Raw genomic sequence first — 18337 nt, 5'->3', positions numbered from 1 at the left:
GTTTGCATCAACGCGTTTACTTGTGTTTCGTTAATTGAATAACTAAGCTAGGAGTGTTCGCCGGTACGATATTGCAGTTGATTTATGGCGTTTTACGGGTAAGTATTGTTTTTATTACCTTTGCATGTAAAGTAACTTCGCTGGTTCATGCTTATTTTACCAATTTTTATTATATTTACTTGTTTGTGACGAGTATCATCTACTAGAACAAGAAAAACCCAAATACCTAGTAATTGATACCCCCTATCAAGTAATAGGTCAAAACTATTTTTTTTATTTGCTCGTAATATCAAAGGTGTAAGGGTCACAATACAATAAAATTTGTCTTTGTTTATTTCTGGGTTGAAAATATTGCACGGGTCGAGTACTTGATAGGGTATCAAGTACTGGTCATCTAGCTATCAACTATTGGTTATACACATTATTAATTACAATAAAATTTTCGTTGCTGGTACTATAATTTGATAAGATGCCACCAATTAAAGTTAAAATGCTTGCTTATAGTGAGGATTCAATGCTACGAGCTTATGAAGAGGTAAAATCTGGTTTAGCAATAGCTGCTGCAGCCCTTAAATACAATGTACTTTATATTATGCTTATAAAGTGAACGGTAAGACTCCACTTGACTGGCGTATGGGTCCAAAAACTTTTTTATCGCCAGCGCAAGAAAACACCATAGTTAAGTTGATATTAAGCATGGCAAAGGAAAAAGAAAAAAAATAGAACCGAAAGAAAAACAAGCTGAAGAAAGACAAAAAAAAGAGAAGAAGATGAAGCCATGAAGATTAAACAAGAAAAGAATTTAGCAAATAAAACTGCAGCACAACAGAATCTAGACGCCTTGAAAATTACCAAAAAAGTATTGTTTGATTCTTCAAGCGAAGATGATGTGGAAATACAGGAAGAAAATAATAAGAATGATAATGGAGAAAGACGGACGAATAAGAATAAACGATTAAGACGAAAGAAGGAACAAGAAATGGATAAATCTAAAGCCAAGGAAACTACAGTGAAAAAGAAAACAAATATTTTCGGAAATAAGAAAAAAGTTTAATTATATTCTACAAGTGATAGTGAAGCCGAAAAGTGGGTGCCTCCTCATGATAGTACGGATGATCTCGAGAGTGATGACTATATAATATATTTTCTAGAATTTGTTGATTTGTATAAGAAGTTTAAATGATTGTTTTTTCCTATTAAACATTTATACTGTTGTATAATGCTTATTTTGAATGGTGAATTTCATAAGGTCTCATTATAATAACAACGTTAATGCGTAAAATATGTTGCGAAGACGTGTAAAATGTTCAGTGTTTTTATGTATGAAAATTACTTTACTTTTGCTATGACAGATTTTTAATACTTTGTATTTTTTTTTATATTTTGTTGATGACTGCTTTGTCAATTACTGGGCGAAGTGAAAAATTTCCTATCAATTATAGGTACATTTTGAGACTGTTTGAATTTTCTCGGAAAATAGTAAAAAACGTTTAATTAGATACTTGATTGTAAGGAGATAATTTAGACAGAAGACTGATTTACCAAATTGTGTTACTTAGTTACCGCCTGATTTCGTAATAAAAGTTTTTCCCTAACAACGTTTTTGTTATTGCCACTATTGTGTCAACTACTGGGACATTTACCTTACCCATATCAACTTAGAGGTGACATTGAAGGTGAAGAAATGATGCAGCTTGAAAGCAACCAGCAATCTCAAATCATGAAAAGAAAAAGATCTCGGCGGGAAAGTAGACAGCTTTCTAGTAAATCATCATCCTACGTTATAACTGATACACCTCAATTGACTCGATTAATAAAAATTGAAATTTTTGATTTAAAAAGTGATAGTAAAAAAGCTCAAGTCAGTTGCCAGTGGATATGCGAGGAACCAATAGATGAAATATTAGATTTAACGGAAAATGTTATTAAAAAAATTTCAAAAAAGATTTCTGAAAATCAATTTTAAAATATTGTATCTTATTATGTTCTTAAATAATGTTGTAATACTATCTGATTAGTTTATATTCAAGAGTCAAGGGATATTAATTGCAGTTGGTTAAAAATAAAAAAATAAAAATAGTTTTAAGTTTATTTTTAATAATCAAATAAAGTTGCATATAATTTTCAATCACTTTGTATTATTTTCTTATACTTAACTAAAAAAATAATAAAAAAAAAAAACAATTATGCAAACAATTATCTCGACACCATTCTCTAAGACACAGTGCATGCTTTAGAGCACACATTTGGTTATTGTATACACAAGTAAAATTAATTATTTTACAATATTCAGTACAATTTTTTTTTAAATTTGGGCAGCCTTTCTCACTTAAATCAATTACTATACAATTAGAACATAAAGCTTGAACCCAATTTCTCTTTTCTAACCCCTTTACAAAAACTTTTTTATTTTCTAAGTAATGTATTATTACCTTTCGAAATTGAATATAATCCATATAACCATCTGTCCATTTGTATCCAAAATTCCTTTCTATCCAACGAACACGATTTCTTTCCAATTCAGATAGTTTTGAATATGGATATGGAGGTTTAATATAAAATGTTTGAGTATATTCGTTACAGGCTAAAGCAAATTCTTTAATAATAAATTGATTATAACCGTCTTTAAATCCTTGCACATCTACAATTATAGTATTAGAGTTCATGATATTTTCTTTACTATATTGCTTAATGGACTATATTCAATCACACAATCGTTGAGGATTAAACAATATGCTGAAGTATGATCAGGGAGTTCCTGATCACTTTCAATTTCCACACGTACATCCACAGGACCGGTTTTTAGAGTTTCGTTTTGACGACTACAGTCGATCACAAACAAGGGTGCGTATTCATTATACTCCTTTAAACTCAACAACGGCTCACACCGACGACCGTAATAAGACTGATGGAATTTAGCGTATTGTTCGTATAATAATATATATTTATCCTCAGAAAACTTGATATTCAGGCTTTCATAAGGATAGTACGTTGAATTTAAAAATAATTTAATATCACGGAGTTCAATTCGATCACTGTAATAGTGATCGAATTGAGACATATCTTTTGCACCAACATTTTTACGAGCTGTTTGAAGTCCAATAATAACAAAGCGCGGTTTTTCTAGCTGCGAGGTAGTTTTTATTGACCAAGTATGTTTTGTAGTTCGCGGTAGTAGTGGATATTCATATAGATCCCAATTTCTGAACGCTAATTTAATAAATCGATCCTTTTCCAAATACCTCAAAAATTGAATTCGCTCACGATCGGACAACTTAATGTGAGGCATTCTCCAAACTATTTTGCTTATACTTATATCCTCCAATATCTCATTCGTATTTAATTTTACCGCGTTTATATTTGTATTACTTCTTAAAAGAATTAATTCATGTTTGCAATTAAGAATAATTTTGTTATAGTCTTCAGCAAAACCAAGAATTTTGTTGAGTGGTATACTGACTGAAAAATATCCTCCAATTGTATTTTTTATGCCTTTGATATCCCAACCCCATAATCGAGACATTTTTGACTCACCTTCATTTATGGAAAGCAAAGATTTAATAGTGGTTGTGATACCCGCATTTTTTATTCGATCTATTTCTACACCATTTAATTCATAACGAATATCTTGGAAAAGGAAAAGTATAGCATTGTTCACTAATTCCACACTAGAGACTTTTTCTCCTTTGTCAGCATTTGTTTTAACTGTAATGGATCCTTCAATATACAAAGTACTTTCCGAAGGAAGAACATATAAATCTTGTTGATTAATAGGGATACGAATTTCATCATTTTTATTAAAACTGTTCACATAAGGCTTATAAGAATGCGTTTGGTAGCTCTCAATCCTGTTATCTTCAAAATAGGACTCCGTCACATTAAGTATATTCATTTCGAAAGTTTAATTAATTTTAAAAATTGTTTATTTTCTTTAGTAAGCTTTCTTTTTCTGGCAGGTGGTTTCTGCAACGTGATAAGTGGAGAACTGATACCTAGACTAGTTGGTTTCGAACTTTTATTGATAAAGTCAATCATTTTCTTCTAATATGCAAATACAGTTGTAACTCTTCGTGTCGAAGATTGACTAATTTATTATTATTATCCAAAATCCGTATATTTATTTCACTAACGCTGGTTTGATTAACAGGAAAATAAATGAGATTTTTAGGTACTTCGATTATTCTATAACCTGGAGGCACATTAGGTGCGAACTCGTAAATTATATGGCTAGGTTTTTCGTTTATATAAGATCCGCTTACAATATCACATTCAACACGGACGATGGTTGTTGGTAAAATGCTGACTGGATACTGTGACTCATGTAATATATTAGCTTTTAGCATCTCATTTCCGAAACCTAAAATGCTACTGACCGAACTATTTTTCTCGAAATGAATGTCCTTGGAACAAAATATTTTAGTTTTTAATGTATTGTTATTACATATTATTTTGAAGGTACAGTCATTTATATTGTTTTTTAAAAAGTCATTTATATCTTCAAGTTCATATGAGCCTTCAGGAATCTCAATGACTTCATTCTCGCCGTAATGAAACTTATTGTTGTTTTTATCAATATTAGGTATTGAATTAAATGTTGAAAAATATACGAGCCCACATTCATACTCCCCATCAAGTTGCAATGCGGGCGAATAATGTGTTGACAAAGCGGATTCGCAGCCAGTTATTGATAGTGTGAACGACATTGTATAAATGATAAAACTTCATTTAATTATGTTAATTTATTCCAAAAATTATTTAGAAATTTTAAACACAGATGACCACAGTTGTATGTGTTGGTTTTTTGATAATTTATATAATTATAAAAAATATTAACATCTTTAGTTAAATACATAGTAAGTTCTAGAGGTGGTTTTAAGTTTCCATAACTGTCAAAGTATTCACAATAGTCATATATTTTTACATAGGCTACCCAATGAGTTCCCAGATTTTCCGAATTATCTAAATTTATTATTGCACATTCAATAATATTCGGCATATTAGGTAACTCATCTTTCATGTAAACCCCTCGAAAGTAAGGAATATCCTTTGAGTATTCGAGTAAGTCGATATTAGTGAGTGCTCTCCTGGGTAACCTAGGTATTAGTTTTTTGAAGAACGCAAACAAAGTCCCTTTCCGTTCTTGTATGGTTTGATATGTAAACCTTTACCTAAGGCTATTGACTCCATGGTTCTGTTATGACGTTCTGATTCTGCAAGTTTGCTTTGTGCTGATTTATAATCGTTTACGGCTTTAGCTATTCCAGCAGCCCCTCCAGCCAAAGAACCTAAGGCTGACAGTCCTGCGAATATAGGGATAAGTGGTAATATGCCTCCTGTTTTAGGAATAGGAATAATTCTTGGTAAACCAGTGCAGTTTTTTAAAAATATTTTTTTTGCCGCTAAGTAAGCAAATTTTATTGCATCGTTATTGTTTTTGGGTTTGTATTTTTTTAATTTTGACTTGAGTTTGCGCACTCCGGCCTTAAATTTTTTTACTCCAGAACCTGATTTTAGCTTAGCTTTCATAATTTTGTCAACCATCCATGAAGCCATCTTTTCTTGTTCATAAAAACAACCTTTAATAATCATGTCATGTTTATCTTTAATAAGGTACGTAGGAGGTATCGTTTTATTTACTTTGACTATTGAAAATACCTCAGTGGACCAATTTGGTGTATAACCTTTATGAAAATCCCCCTTATGTTTGCTTATACGAACGTAATCACCTGCATTAAACTTATTCTTTTTTGATGGAATATATTGATAAGATTTCAGTATATTGTCTTTTACTATAGATTGGTTAGAAATGTTAATTTCAGATGGCTTAAACTTTGTTGTGCGATGAACAGTATTATTATACGTTTCTATGATATATGCTAATGGCTTTCCGATCCAAATATAGTTACCTGCTAAGCTAAAGTATTTATACAATTTATTTTTAATTGTCCGTATTACTCTTTCTACTATTGATGCTTTTTTAGTTGAATATGTGGAATAATGATTAATTTTATATTTATTCATAAGTAATTGAAAGTCTGCATTATAAAACTCCGTACCCATATCGGTTTGTAAATTTAAAGGTGTTCGCCCTTGTTTCAAAATTTTTTCAAAAGCATTAGAAACTTCTGATTTTGTCTTTGTTTTTAATGGCTCTAACCAAACGTATTTTGTGAAAGCATCTATCACAATCAAAATGAATTTGTATTTCTTGTTCATTTTTTCATAGTTTTTAATGTCTATCAAATCAGCCTGCCATAAATCATCAATTCCCTTTAGTATTACACGCCGTCTCGGAAAATTCTTTCTTGCTGTTTTATGGATTTCATTAACAATACTTTCTTTACTCATTTTGATCTGCTGATGATGTCTCTCACTTCAATTATATGATTCTTAACGATTGAGCTCACTTCAACCCTCGAACATTTGTCTTGTAACTGCTTTTGAATTATCTGTAAATTGATTTATACATATATTGAACTTTTTATACTGTTTAGTTCATTTAATATATCTTTTTTTTTGCAGAGTAGTTTATTATTTTGATCCACGTATTCTTTGCAAACAGCCTCATCAGATGTGAGTGGTAGCACTAAACCCTTTAATCTATTTCTTTTTAAATCATATTCACCTAAACTACTTTGAATAAGAACTTTTGATAAAATATTTGGATCTATTGGTTCTGACAAACGCAGTCTTTTATGTACGTGATGACCAAATTTATCAACGTTCATTTTGATTATGTGTATGCTATTGCTGATGGTTCCAAGAATAATAAGAAAATACTGTATTGGTTTTAGTATTTATTAAATAATGGCACCACATTCTTTCAATTCTTCAATAATTGAAATAATTTCATTATCAAGTCCTGTGTTGCCCGCATCTCGGGAGGCGATAAGTAACTTCAATCGTTCTACTAACTCATTCGGATCATCCCAATAAACATAATCCACATTATTTTTTACCGATTTCAGCTTAGGTACTCGTAAAATCGTACCTCCTTTATGTATGTTTGTAGAGCTCATAGTTTTGGATTGTTGAAAAAGAGGTTTAATAATTGAATTGTATTTGTTGCCTCTGTTACTATTTATAGGTTGTGCAGGATCATATCCTCGACGATGAGCATTAGTGTTAAGTAAAATTGATTTATATATTTTTTTGTCTTCTTCAGTTATAACATTTAAATCTAAATTTTTTTTGAATAATAACTCTGCTAATCCTTTTGTGTTTGGATAAGAGTGACCTGCAATCGATAATTTATCTCCCGTCACTGAAAGCGGTTTTGATCCAACCATCAGTTTACCATTTACTGTTCGAGCTCCATAAGGTACATCTTCGAATACTTCTGATGATAGTGACCATGATGATATAGATTTTTTAATTGGAGTTGAACTTAAACTTGAATTAGTTTCAAAAAACAACTCACTTTGCTCGTTGTCTGAATTAGTGTTCCTATCCGAATCATACAAATCTGAAACACTGTGACTTTTTCTAAGTTTAGCCATTTGTTCGTTGGATGTGATGCTACCAGCTGATAGTTTTCTTTTTTTAACCGTTGTTGGTTCTCTCGATAAATTATAATTTTCTCTATTTTCGTATTCTGCATTCAGTTTTGTATCGATATTGTTATTTTGTAGTGCTATTAAATTGAGTGGGTCCGTTATTGGTTTTAAAACAGATTCCATTACTTTATCATTTTCCCGCTTAATATTTTGAATTTTTTTTACTTTCTTTTTTATTACTTCAGCAGCTTTGACTATTTGTTGTTTAATTGACTTTTCTTTTTCCATTTTAAATAAATATCATAAACTACGTTTTCTGTATGAGAGTGCAATTAACAATGGTATTTTTTTTAAAGATGCAATTATATATATTTTATCCATCGATGTTTATAAATGTATCAAATTTCCTTCTATAGCATCCATTATTTTTCTCACAATCTTTATTAATGACTAAGTAGCTATATGAATCTTGCCAGATCTGCGAACACATTTCGCGAAATTGTTGCCATGTCATATCCGTATTTACATGCTCATTGTAGACATGACGTAAATTTATATCATCTTGCTTGAAAAGAATGATTATATTAGCATTATCACGAATTAATTGTTTTGGTATTTTACTATAAGTTTGGTTGAGGTAAAAGGCATCTATTTGTTTGTGTCTACCCATCGCAAAATAGTCACGAATATTACTTTGACTTTCCCCAGCCACATCATCAAAAATTATAATGGAGTTAGGAGAGGCAACATTCGGGCTTAAAACCTCCTCATTATCGTGAAACTTAAAGTAGCACACCCCAGGTACGCGCATCATTACTTTTTCTAAAAATACATAAATAGGCTGGTAAAGGGTTTTTGAGTAGACGTAAATATTACGAAATTTTAATCCATTTGCATGTAACAACAATCCGATTACTAAATTGGTTTTTCCACAATTTGATGGACCACAAACTAAACAACGAATCGTGTTAGGTAAAAGCTTTCCATGTCGAAACTCTTTCTTGAAATGCTCGACACAAATTTTATCAAGCTGTAAAGATGTTGGTTGTTTTATAAACTTCATGATTGGATACACCTATAATTAGTGAAGTTGCTTATTTCATACTGACCGTTAAAGTGATATGACAGTCGCTTTTATCTCTGTATAAAATCAGTAAGTAAGGCATCGAAAAAAATTGCTTCCGAATCTAGCTTTCGACCGTGCATCGTTCTAATGAACATTGTATGATTGCGGCGTTCTAGCTCGCTATCGATCGATCGGAGCGTAGCGGCAGCGCAGCGGAGCTCGATCGATAGTGAGTTAGAACGCCCAATTATACACTACTATGATCTTCCACTAACGCCACTCTGCCACATGTCCTATCCATCTACCCAGGAGTATCCTCAGTGTTCTTCATGCTGAGCTCGGACCTGCTGTTCACGGCCACCACCAGCCACATCACGATGCTGCTGCGGCTGCTGCAGCTCAAGATCCGCAGACTGGCGCCGGAGCGCGGGGCCGCGGGGGGTGAGGCCGGGGGACGCGGGGCAGGGGGGCACTGGGTGGCGACAGAGGACTGCTTGACGGAGATAGTGTCTTGTGTTAAAGTTCATCAGAGGCTTATTAAGTAAGTGAAATCATCACAACCCATCACGTCCCCACTGCTGGGGCACTGGTCTTCTTCCAATGAAGGTAAGATTTGAGGTCTAGTCCACCATGCCGGCCTAGTGCAGGTTGGTGGACCTTAGCACAAGCTTTGAGTTTAATCTCTTCTTGTAGGGCCTCTCCATCATTTGAGGTTGGCAGTCACCTCTTTACAGCGCTTGATTCTTGGCTAGTTTAAATAACTATTCCATGGTTTTTTTGTTGTTGAGTTTAATGCATATAATTAATAATACCAATTCTATGAATTACCTCTAAGGACTACGCAGGAGTAGATAATATTTTGGGATAACAGAGATATCTTAGTGTATTATACTTATTGTAATCTACATAGGTATTTAGCTATCTTTATAGCTTGTTTACGAAATAGAAAAGTTTCACCCAGTTAGTTTTCGATCCAAAATACACACAATTCATACCACACATTCATTCTTTGTAACAACAACACAAATACATCATAAAATGATTGCACGTGGAACGGACGAGGCAAGGCACTGAAAGTCCAACATTGCCTGGTTTTAATACAATTTCCTGATAAAGCTAAGCGCCTCAGCTCTATCCCATTTCTTGTTTGTAGCAGCCACTTCCATCTCGAAAACAAATAAAATGGTGAACTGGACTTGTTTACCATGTTTCCTATCTAATCTACTTACAACGTTATTATGTGGCTCGCTCCGAGCAATCTCTGAGAATTTAATTATATGCCTATATTGGGTATCCTTTCGAATTTGCTTAATCTTGCATGATTTTTTATTAATGTTAGCGACGCGTAAACAAAATCGTAAATTCTGAGAATACCTATGTATGTATAAAGTTTTCTTATTTTATGCTTACGAGCGTATTCTCCGAGGATCGAAATAGTTACAAGAGGCTAGGGGAGGGAATTGCTTCACTACTTTTTTTTAAATAATTAACTTTGTTGTTCACTTGATTTACTTACTTTAAGTCTTTAAACTAAAATTTCCTTAAGATTGTACAGAAACATTTTTTTGGGATGACGAGCTATCAGCCTGCTGTACGTTAGGAAGAACATCCTGCGTTTCGCATGTTCATGTTTGAGCTTATTTAAGCGGCTTTTGTTCGACCTGATTTTGATATTCAGACATACCCTAACGTCGAATGCTTGGGGCATACGACGTTAGGGTATGTCTGTTTGACGCCGTACCCATTCATTCTATGCCCACAATTATTCACCTTCTATCTGTGTATGTTTTTGCAGATACTTCAATGATCTAGAGAAAGCGTTCAGCCTGGTGAACCTCATCAACACAGTGCTGAGTTCCGTCGACATCTGTTGCGTGGTGTTCGTTATTGTGGTCAGTATACAAGTAGCGGCGTACCTACAGGGTGTTAAAAAAGGGTGAAAGGAGATGACTCAGTGGGTCATTCTCAACAACATAAGTAGGTACCTATATTTTGTGTCATAAATTATCCTGCTCCATAGAAACTTTATAATTATGGAGACTGAAAGATTTATTTTCACGAATTTCCAGAAGTCGTAGAAAAAAAATATCTGACTTTAGTCACACCCTTTACCCAAATAATTAATTACATCTAAAAGATAAATAAACATTAATACCTACTTACATAGCAAGCAGGAAGAGATAAAATTATGGAAATATGCACAAAATTTTACAAGACATTATATAGAGATACAACAAAAACTAATTTCAATAATCACGATACATATTGTCGTCCGGACTCCATACCACTAATCACAGGTCTTGAGGTCCACCGCGCCATCGCGAGTTTAAAAAGTGATAAAAGTCCGGGCGATGACGGCATCACCTCAGATATATTAAAAATTGGAAAACCCGTTCTCGCCCCTCACATAGCAAACCTTTGTAACACTATACTAATTTCAGGAAAAATCCCTAGCAAACTGTGTCATTCAAATATTGTTTTACTCCATAAAAAAGGTGATAAATCAGATATAGGCAATTACAGACCCATTAGTTTAATTTCTCATGTGTACAAAATTTTCATCAAAGTCATAGAGAACCGGATTTCTGGCATACTTGATTCCAACCAACCACCCGAACAAGCTGGATTCCGCCCAAGTTTCTCCACCTCAGATCACCTCCACACCCTCAACCAGATCATCGAAAAGTCTACCGAATATAATAAGCCACTCTACTTGGCTTTTGTGGACTACGCCAAAGCATTTGACAGTCTTTCACATCCTGCAATATTCCAATCACTTATAGACCAAAATGTCCCCGAAACATACATAGAACTAATAAAAACCATCTACCAAAATAGCACCGCCAATATCAAATTACAATCAGCAGGACCCTTGTTTAATATAGAGAAAGGTGTCAAACAGGGCGACCCGCTATCTCCAAAACTATTTACTTGTACTCTCGAAGAAGTTTTCAGAAAGCTCGCGGTCCCATGGGAAGACAAAGGTATCGAGGTCGGCGGCAGAAGATTAACGAATCTTCGCTTCGCCGACGACATCGTACTCTTTGCCCCGTCGGCATCAACACTCGAACACATGCTGCAAGATCTCAGCACGGCAAGCCTTCAAGTCGGATTGTCGATGAATCGGTCCAAAACCAAGATCATGTCCAATAGCGCGACACGTAAGGTCACGGTTGACGGTCAGGATATACAATATGTCAACGAGTACATTTACTTAGGCCAGCTAGTCTCATTCGAAAACAGGCAAGATAAAGAAATCGATAGACGTATCGAAAACGCCTGGAAGAGCTACTGGTCTATGAAGCAGCTGATGAAGGGAAACCTTCCACTGTCACTCAAGCGCAAACTCGTTGACATGTGTATCTTGCCCGTCCTAACCTACGGCGCACAGACATGGTCACTGACCGAACATCAAAAGACCAGACTGAAGGTTTGCCAAAGAGCGATGGAGCGTAGTCTTCTAGGTGTCAAATTGACGGACCGTGTCAGAAACACCACACTACGCTCCCAAACTCGCATAGTCGATGTTGGTGTCGAGACCGCGAAGCTCAAGTGGAACTGGGCCGGCCACGTCTGCCGCATGCACCCGGACCGGTGGGCCAAGATAGCGACCGAGTGGGTGCCGGGCGACGGGCGCCGGCGGAGAGGCAGGCCGAGACGGAGATGGCGGGACGACCTGGATAAATTTGATAATAACTGGGCTGAGAGTGCACAGGATCGAAGGGTGTGGAAGGAAAAAGGGGAGGCCTTTGCCCAGCAGTGGGAAACAAAATAGGCTTTTAAAAAAAAAAAAAAAAAAAAAAAACCTACTTACATAAATACATGGTACCAAATACATGGTATTATTTCTGCCAATGAGCTCCTCATACCTATCTCGACTAGTATGTCAACTATATCGTAAACTAGCTGTTCCCGCGCGCTTCGCTTCGCCTTAAAAAGTTTTCCCGTGGGAATTCCAGGATAAAAAGTAGCCTATGTTCTTTCCCAGGGTCGTATGTATACCAAATTTTATTCAAATCCGTTTAGTAGTTTTGGCGTGAAAGAGTAACAGACAGACAGACACAGTTACTTTCATTTATAATATTAAGTTAGGATTAGGATTAGGATAATGAAAGATAATAATGACAGAACCATGCACCTAGTAATGTCTGATGTCAGTTGCTGGAGCCGTGGATGGAGGTGAGCAACAAGTTCTTCCTGGTGGCCGCGGTCACGCAGATCGGCATCCTGTGCTGGTACGCCGATGACCTGCAGAGTGCTGTAAGTCTTCTCATACCTAATACCTTACCTTACCTTGTAATAATTTCGTTTACTAGTTATGACTCGAATTCCATAACCTCCCTGAATGACGTATCACCTTTACTAACACATCCGGCGCAACATCGGCAATCAGCGACTATTCTGACTGACTTATCCTTTTGACCAGCCTAATGTTTTCATACCCTAGGCCTAGTCCAGCTAGTGTCGGTCACCGACACGCTAAGAAGAAGAAGACTCGACTTCCCCTTCAGGGATTAGTCTTGACCATATTCAATAACAATTTTAACAAAAGATTACGTGCCTACGGTTTATTATTGTTAGGCATAAGTGCAACCCACCCTATTACAAACGTCAAATCCCTTGACGAGAGAGATCAATCTTCAAGAGATTGAAGAGAAGTTAAATGGTGCAACCCACCCTTAAATTAGTTACTTACCATGTTCTAATGTATGTTTTGAATGTCAGAGTGTGGGCGTGTCGGACGCGGTGTACGAGAGCGGCTGGTTCCGCTGCAACACGGAGTGCCGCCGGCTGCTCGTCAACGTCATACAGCGGTGAGTTGAGTACGGACACAATATCTGCTGCTGCTACACGGGTTCGTTATCATAAAATTATAACGTCACTATAATGGGAGATTTTCAACCATAGACAACAACCATAGAGAAAAACCGATTATAGATGGCGCTAGTAAAATTTCAAACTCAACAGCACTGCATTTTTTTTTAGCCGGCAATGATTGCAGTCCTTTCAGCCAATACAAAAACCCAATGGATGTGAATTCAACCATATGCAATAACTAGCTGTTATACCTATTATGCATTATATTAAGTGTTAACTAGTTTAAGACAGCTTTGTACCATATATGACATCTTCCGTCCTCTCAGAAGAATGCAGCTCATAAAAAACGACATGCCTGATGCCATCTATTGGTCGATTTTGGAACTTTTAAACTCAAAAGAAAATCTCCCATTATCGAGATCCACCATAAGGTGTTGTGATTCGTGTAGCGGTCTGGTATTTGTTCTCGCAGATCTTGCATTTGTAAAAGTAGGGAATGTGTAAGGCTGCGTTCCCTGTAAGCAAAATGTTCATGTTAACTGAGTTAGCGGTGAATAGGTTTAGTATGCCGAGTGATCACAGTTGGGTAGTTTTTATTGTACTTAGTCATTTTACGCAAAATTTACGAGTGAGATGCTTTCCTATTGCACAGCCTTGGCCTATCGTCTATGCTATGCCATTGTGACCAACCTCTGCCTACCCCGAGGCAGAGCTTGGTCAAAGAGGTACATCATTTTACAGCATGACTTGGTATTTCTATTTACAGGTCACAGAAGCCGCTCTACTTTACTGCAATGAAGTTTAACAATATTACAATGAGGACTTACGCATCAGTAAGGAAAATCTTTCAATTATTTTTTCACACACCTTTTCTTATGCGGAGGGTTCCATGTTACATCTCCCAGATATAGAAGAAATATCATAACTTTTTTCATATCAAGTATAGTATAGTTATATTAATATTTTGGTTAGGTACTCAATTTAGACCATCTTCTATCGTAAGCACTACCAATCACTTTTTCAACATCACCAAAGGTTAACTGGTAGAAAATCCTGCTAGCATTAAGTTCGCCTTTGTAACAATTTATTTTGTTAAATAAAGAGTTTAATAATAATAATAATATCTGGTACATCTATACCTATGTATATTTGTGTTTGGGAAGATATGTAGCTAAAGCTCAACTCTCAAGTTAATCTCTGCATCCGTCTCAAGGAAATATAATTATGCGTGATAGTTAAAGAATAAGAGTTTTCGGTATAGTAAGTCTTAAGTTGTTCTTATTTTTTTGTTACAGATCCTGACCACTGCCTATTCCTACTTCGCACTACTGTACTCTATGTATAGTAAAAATTAAAAGTAGTATGAAAGCGTCTATGAAGCACGCTTCCCCACATTACCTATGTAGTTATCTAGGTAGAGTAGTGCGCTGTATGTACATGCGTATATAGTATACCTACCTACATATAGATACACATAGCTAAGCATAAGTTGTAGCTACCCCAGCCAGTAATAAATCAGCATCCAACATATTCGGTAGTTTCATTCCACTGGCGACGAGAATGGGATGGCACAAAGACCGTAAATTATTGACATAATTAAATAAAAATATACTAGCAAATAAGTTCAGTTTTTACCTACTTACATGATTAAGGTTTTATGATGATATAAGTACATAGATGTTATGCTGATGATGATCATCAGCCGACTGATTCCGGTCTCGGTGACAGCTGTTCATTCTCTCCGAACTGTAACGAACCCTTCGTACATAATTTACAAGGGTTTTAATTAAAAATGTAAAGTAAACCTGAGCTACCTACGCCTACCAACTTCACAGAAGGATAGGTGTGGATACGGAGCTGAGGCGGAGATGATGAATAAACATTACGAAAACTGAATAACGTATAAGTAATTTCATAATTAGGTAAGTTTTACTTTTTGCTTATCATTAAAATTATATATGAAATATAATTTGATATTATATTGATCGAATAAGTGCTAAATAAATGCAGATATTATTTGAAAAAAAAGCGATAGGAAATAGCGCATTAATTAATAGCTTTGTTAACGATTTAAAGCTATTCCGTTGTGTAATGCGGTTCACACATAGATACACTCGTGAAACTTAAAAAAATCCCTCTTTTCTACTCTTAGGCAATATCCCAAAAATACAGTTATAATAATACATGTGTAATGGAATTCTGATGCTCATGTAAAAATGGCTAATTCAGCGGCAATATCAGGCGTGAGGCGCGGGGGGTGCGCGGGGGGTGCGCGGGGGCACGGGGCGGTGGCGGCAATCAGTCGCCGCTAATGTCCCGCTCGAATGCGAATGTCCCACTATAAATCAGCAAAAGCCTTGTCCTGCCCCCTCCCACCCCACCACACCCCGCCCATACAATGGAATAATTCCCTACTGCCCTCCCTTAATAAATAAACTGCCCTCGTGATCGTAAATTCGACTAACTTTTTCTATAATTCTCTCCCCATTTAACCTGAATCTTTCGTGTTCATCTTGATAACTTAAATTAAATTTTTGATATCATTTCTCCCGGCGGACGTAATAAAAATTGGTCCTATTTATTTTATTATAACTGGCTGAGCCGTAAAGTAAGTTATGATTATTATATTTTGCAATAAAAATATTTTATTTAATACTTATCGTTTCCTACGTTACGAAATGGGAAAACTATCCAAAAACTAAAATAAGAAATGTAACTCAATATGTGGTTTACAATTTTCATAGTATTTTTCATAGATACAGGGGGTGTATATTCCGACAACTGTGACGTCAAGTGCTCGTTAGTACACGACCCTGTGTGTGGCGTAGTCACAGCGACTGATGGAACTATAATATCAATAAACACGTATCACAATATATGCCACTTGAAGAAAACTCAGTGTGTTCTTAGTACTACAACTAGTATGTATTTATGAAGTGTTTTTTCTACAATTTTTATGATATTATCTGATCAAGGTTAGCTAAAGAATTAGGTATGGTATAGAAACGAATGGTATGCTCTACCAAACCAAACAAAAATAATATCAATTTACACCAAGGTGTACGTATTGCATTGAAGGATTTTCGAACCAAGCGGGTTTATAGCGTGCAGATAATAGCAAGAACCCTTCAGCCTTGAGGAAGGGTTCTGTAGTGGACTTTGCAGACTGTGAATATGCTTTATAGAGACCAAAGGCCAAGAGCACCAAATAATCGTAACCAATGATGAACTATTAAGTATTAAGGGCCTTCCCATGTTTATTCTACACGTCTAAAGTAAAAAAACTACTTATTTCAAAGAAATCAAAGAAACAAAAAAAGAAGCATGCAACATAACCGCCGAACCTCACCGTCGAGTGGCAGACTTCTCCATCCTGGGCAGCGAGCAGGCCTGCAACCACACCTGCCCCACCTACTGCGTGGACACCTACGAGCCAGTCTGCGCCAAGATCTGGTCCCCGAGCATGAAGATGAAAGAGGCCAAGCACAAGGTCATGATCAACCACTGCCACGTTGATTTGTACTCGTGTGTCACTGGACGGAGTGAGTGTTTTGTTATTGGATGAGGTTGGTTTACACCAGTTTTCCTGAACTGTGTACTTAAAGTATATTATAGACGTGATTTACCGGAGAGCCGTATTACCATTACCAATAGATGAGTTTGTGTTACTTAGGGTGAGTTTTGTAAATATTTATAGTTATCGCTAGCGCAGCGTAGCATATATTTTGGTTGACGTACGACAAGATGTAAAGCATTCCTATTTAGCACACCAAAGACTGCAAACAGTTCAGTGATTATGTATGTACTATCGGGGAATCGGCCGGTGCTTACCTTAAAGGTTAGAACCGCTTGCAGCCTGCTACTCACACCTACTGTACCCAATTGTATATATTGCCTTTCCAGATGTAACATTAGGCTCCGTATCGAACTGCTACGATAACTCCTCTCGCCTCAGCTTCATGCAGCAGATGGCCGCCTTGAAGAGTCTCGGCCTCGGCTCCATGAAGAAAACGCCCCAACAAGGCTAACCAATCAATGATGGGCAAACCAATCAGGCCACTGATCGTCAACTTATTTTGACAAACATAATAATTTTAACTATGAAAACTTTTAATTTAGAATGACTTTGGCACTTATAAAATTAATCTAATTGTATCCTATATTTTGTTTTGTTTTCGGTTGTTCATTATCATTCGGTCCTCAAATACCTATACTATAGAAACAATACGACCAGTGCTGCTCAAGTCCGTTTTTAAATCTTAAACACCGAAATAAGTTACTGCAACATTGTGTGACAGTCTGCATTGTACACTGAGCTGTACAGTCTGCCTGTAAAATTCATCTTATCTACAAAAAAAACCATATTTAATAAAAGCTTGTAATAAATGAAGTCCATTGACACAGCCAGGTGCGCAGTTTCGGCCATTATCTGAATGGGCAATCAGGAGTTTTAATTTAATTTCTCATCTCATGCAGCCATCAGGAAGTGTACATGAGTACCTTTATTAGCCCGCGGGAGGCATTCGTGGGATGAAAGAGCGGGCTGGATTTTTAATTATATCTCATTTTTCGTGTAGAATTCGTGTTTTGTTCTTTTTGCTGAAACATTCATTATAATTTATGAAAAGAAACGTTACATAGGTACTAGGTTTTTCAGGAACCAATTAGTTTTTAAATATGATAACAATGTATCGAGGTGTCAGTTATGTTATGATTATGTACAGTCAGCTGCATAAGTAGCTATACACTTTTGTGCCTTCTCAAACTACCTAATTACATATCAAACTGACATATTTAAATAGGCAGTTTGTGAGTTTGACAAGGTACAAAGGTGTACAGCTACTTATATGCAGCTGACTGTACATTATTAACATAATAAATATATTACTATCCAAACTCTTCAGATAATTTTGGATACTTACTTAAATGGTGACTTACTAAAGTGTAAAATGATATT

General features: G+C 35.8%; 2 protein-coding genes across 2 annotated transcripts in view; both read left to right on the top strand.

Annotated features, from left to right (window-relative positions):
* Positions 1-14910, top strand: part of LOC105391234 (odorant receptor 4) — a 31629-nt gene extending 16719 nt beyond the window's left edge. The window contains exons 4-9 of the mRNA XM_038108504.2: positions 8872-9103; positions 10358-10454; positions 12721-12822; positions 13288-13376; positions 14147-14213; positions 14676-14910. Of these exons, the coding sequence (XP_037964432.1) occupies positions 8872-9103; positions 10358-10454; positions 12721-12822; positions 13288-13376; positions 14147-14213; positions 14676-14735 (647 nt within the window). The 3' untranslated portion in view covers positions 14736-14910. The remainder of the gene's footprint in view (positions 1-8871; positions 9104-10357; positions 10455-12720; positions 12823-13287; positions 13377-14146; positions 14214-14675) is intronic.
* Positions 14911-15596: 686 nt separating this feature from the next.
* Positions 15597-17801, top strand: LOC105391220. Its single transcript, XM_048625688.1, has 3 exons — positions 15597-15648; positions 16680-16922; positions 17284-17801. The coding sequence occupies exons 1-3, from the start codon at positions 15597-15599 to the stop codon at positions 17406-17408; spliced, it is 420 nt and encodes a 139-aa protein (XP_048481645.1). The 3' UTR covers positions 17409-17801.
* The last annotated feature ends 536 nt before the right edge of the window (positions 17802-18337 follow it).

Source organism: Plutella xylostella, chromosome 15 (assembly GCF_932276165.1).
Source record: "Plutella xylostella chromosome 15, ilPluXylo3.1, whole genome shotgun sequence".
Taxonomy (NCBI): domain Eukaryota; kingdom Metazoa; phylum Arthropoda; class Insecta; order Lepidoptera; family Plutellidae; genus Plutella; species Plutella xylostella.
The sequence above is the reverse complement of the archived record's forward strand: the minus strand, read 5'-3'. Positions and strand labels throughout refer to the sequence as shown.

Coding starts and splice junctions, on each gene's coding strand:
- LOC105391220 (XM_048625688.1), top strand. CDS start 15,597: ATGGCTAATTCAGCGGCAATATCAGGCGTGAGGCGCGGGGGGTGCGCG. Junction 15,649..16,679: donor GCGCGGGGGGTGCGCGGGGG/GTGCGCGGGGGC, acceptor CTTATTTCAAAG/AAATCAAAGAAACAAAAAAA. Junction 16,923..17,283: donor CTCGTGTGTCACTGGACGGA/GTGAGTGTTTTG, acceptor TTGCCTTTCCAG/ATGTAACATTAGGCTCCGTA.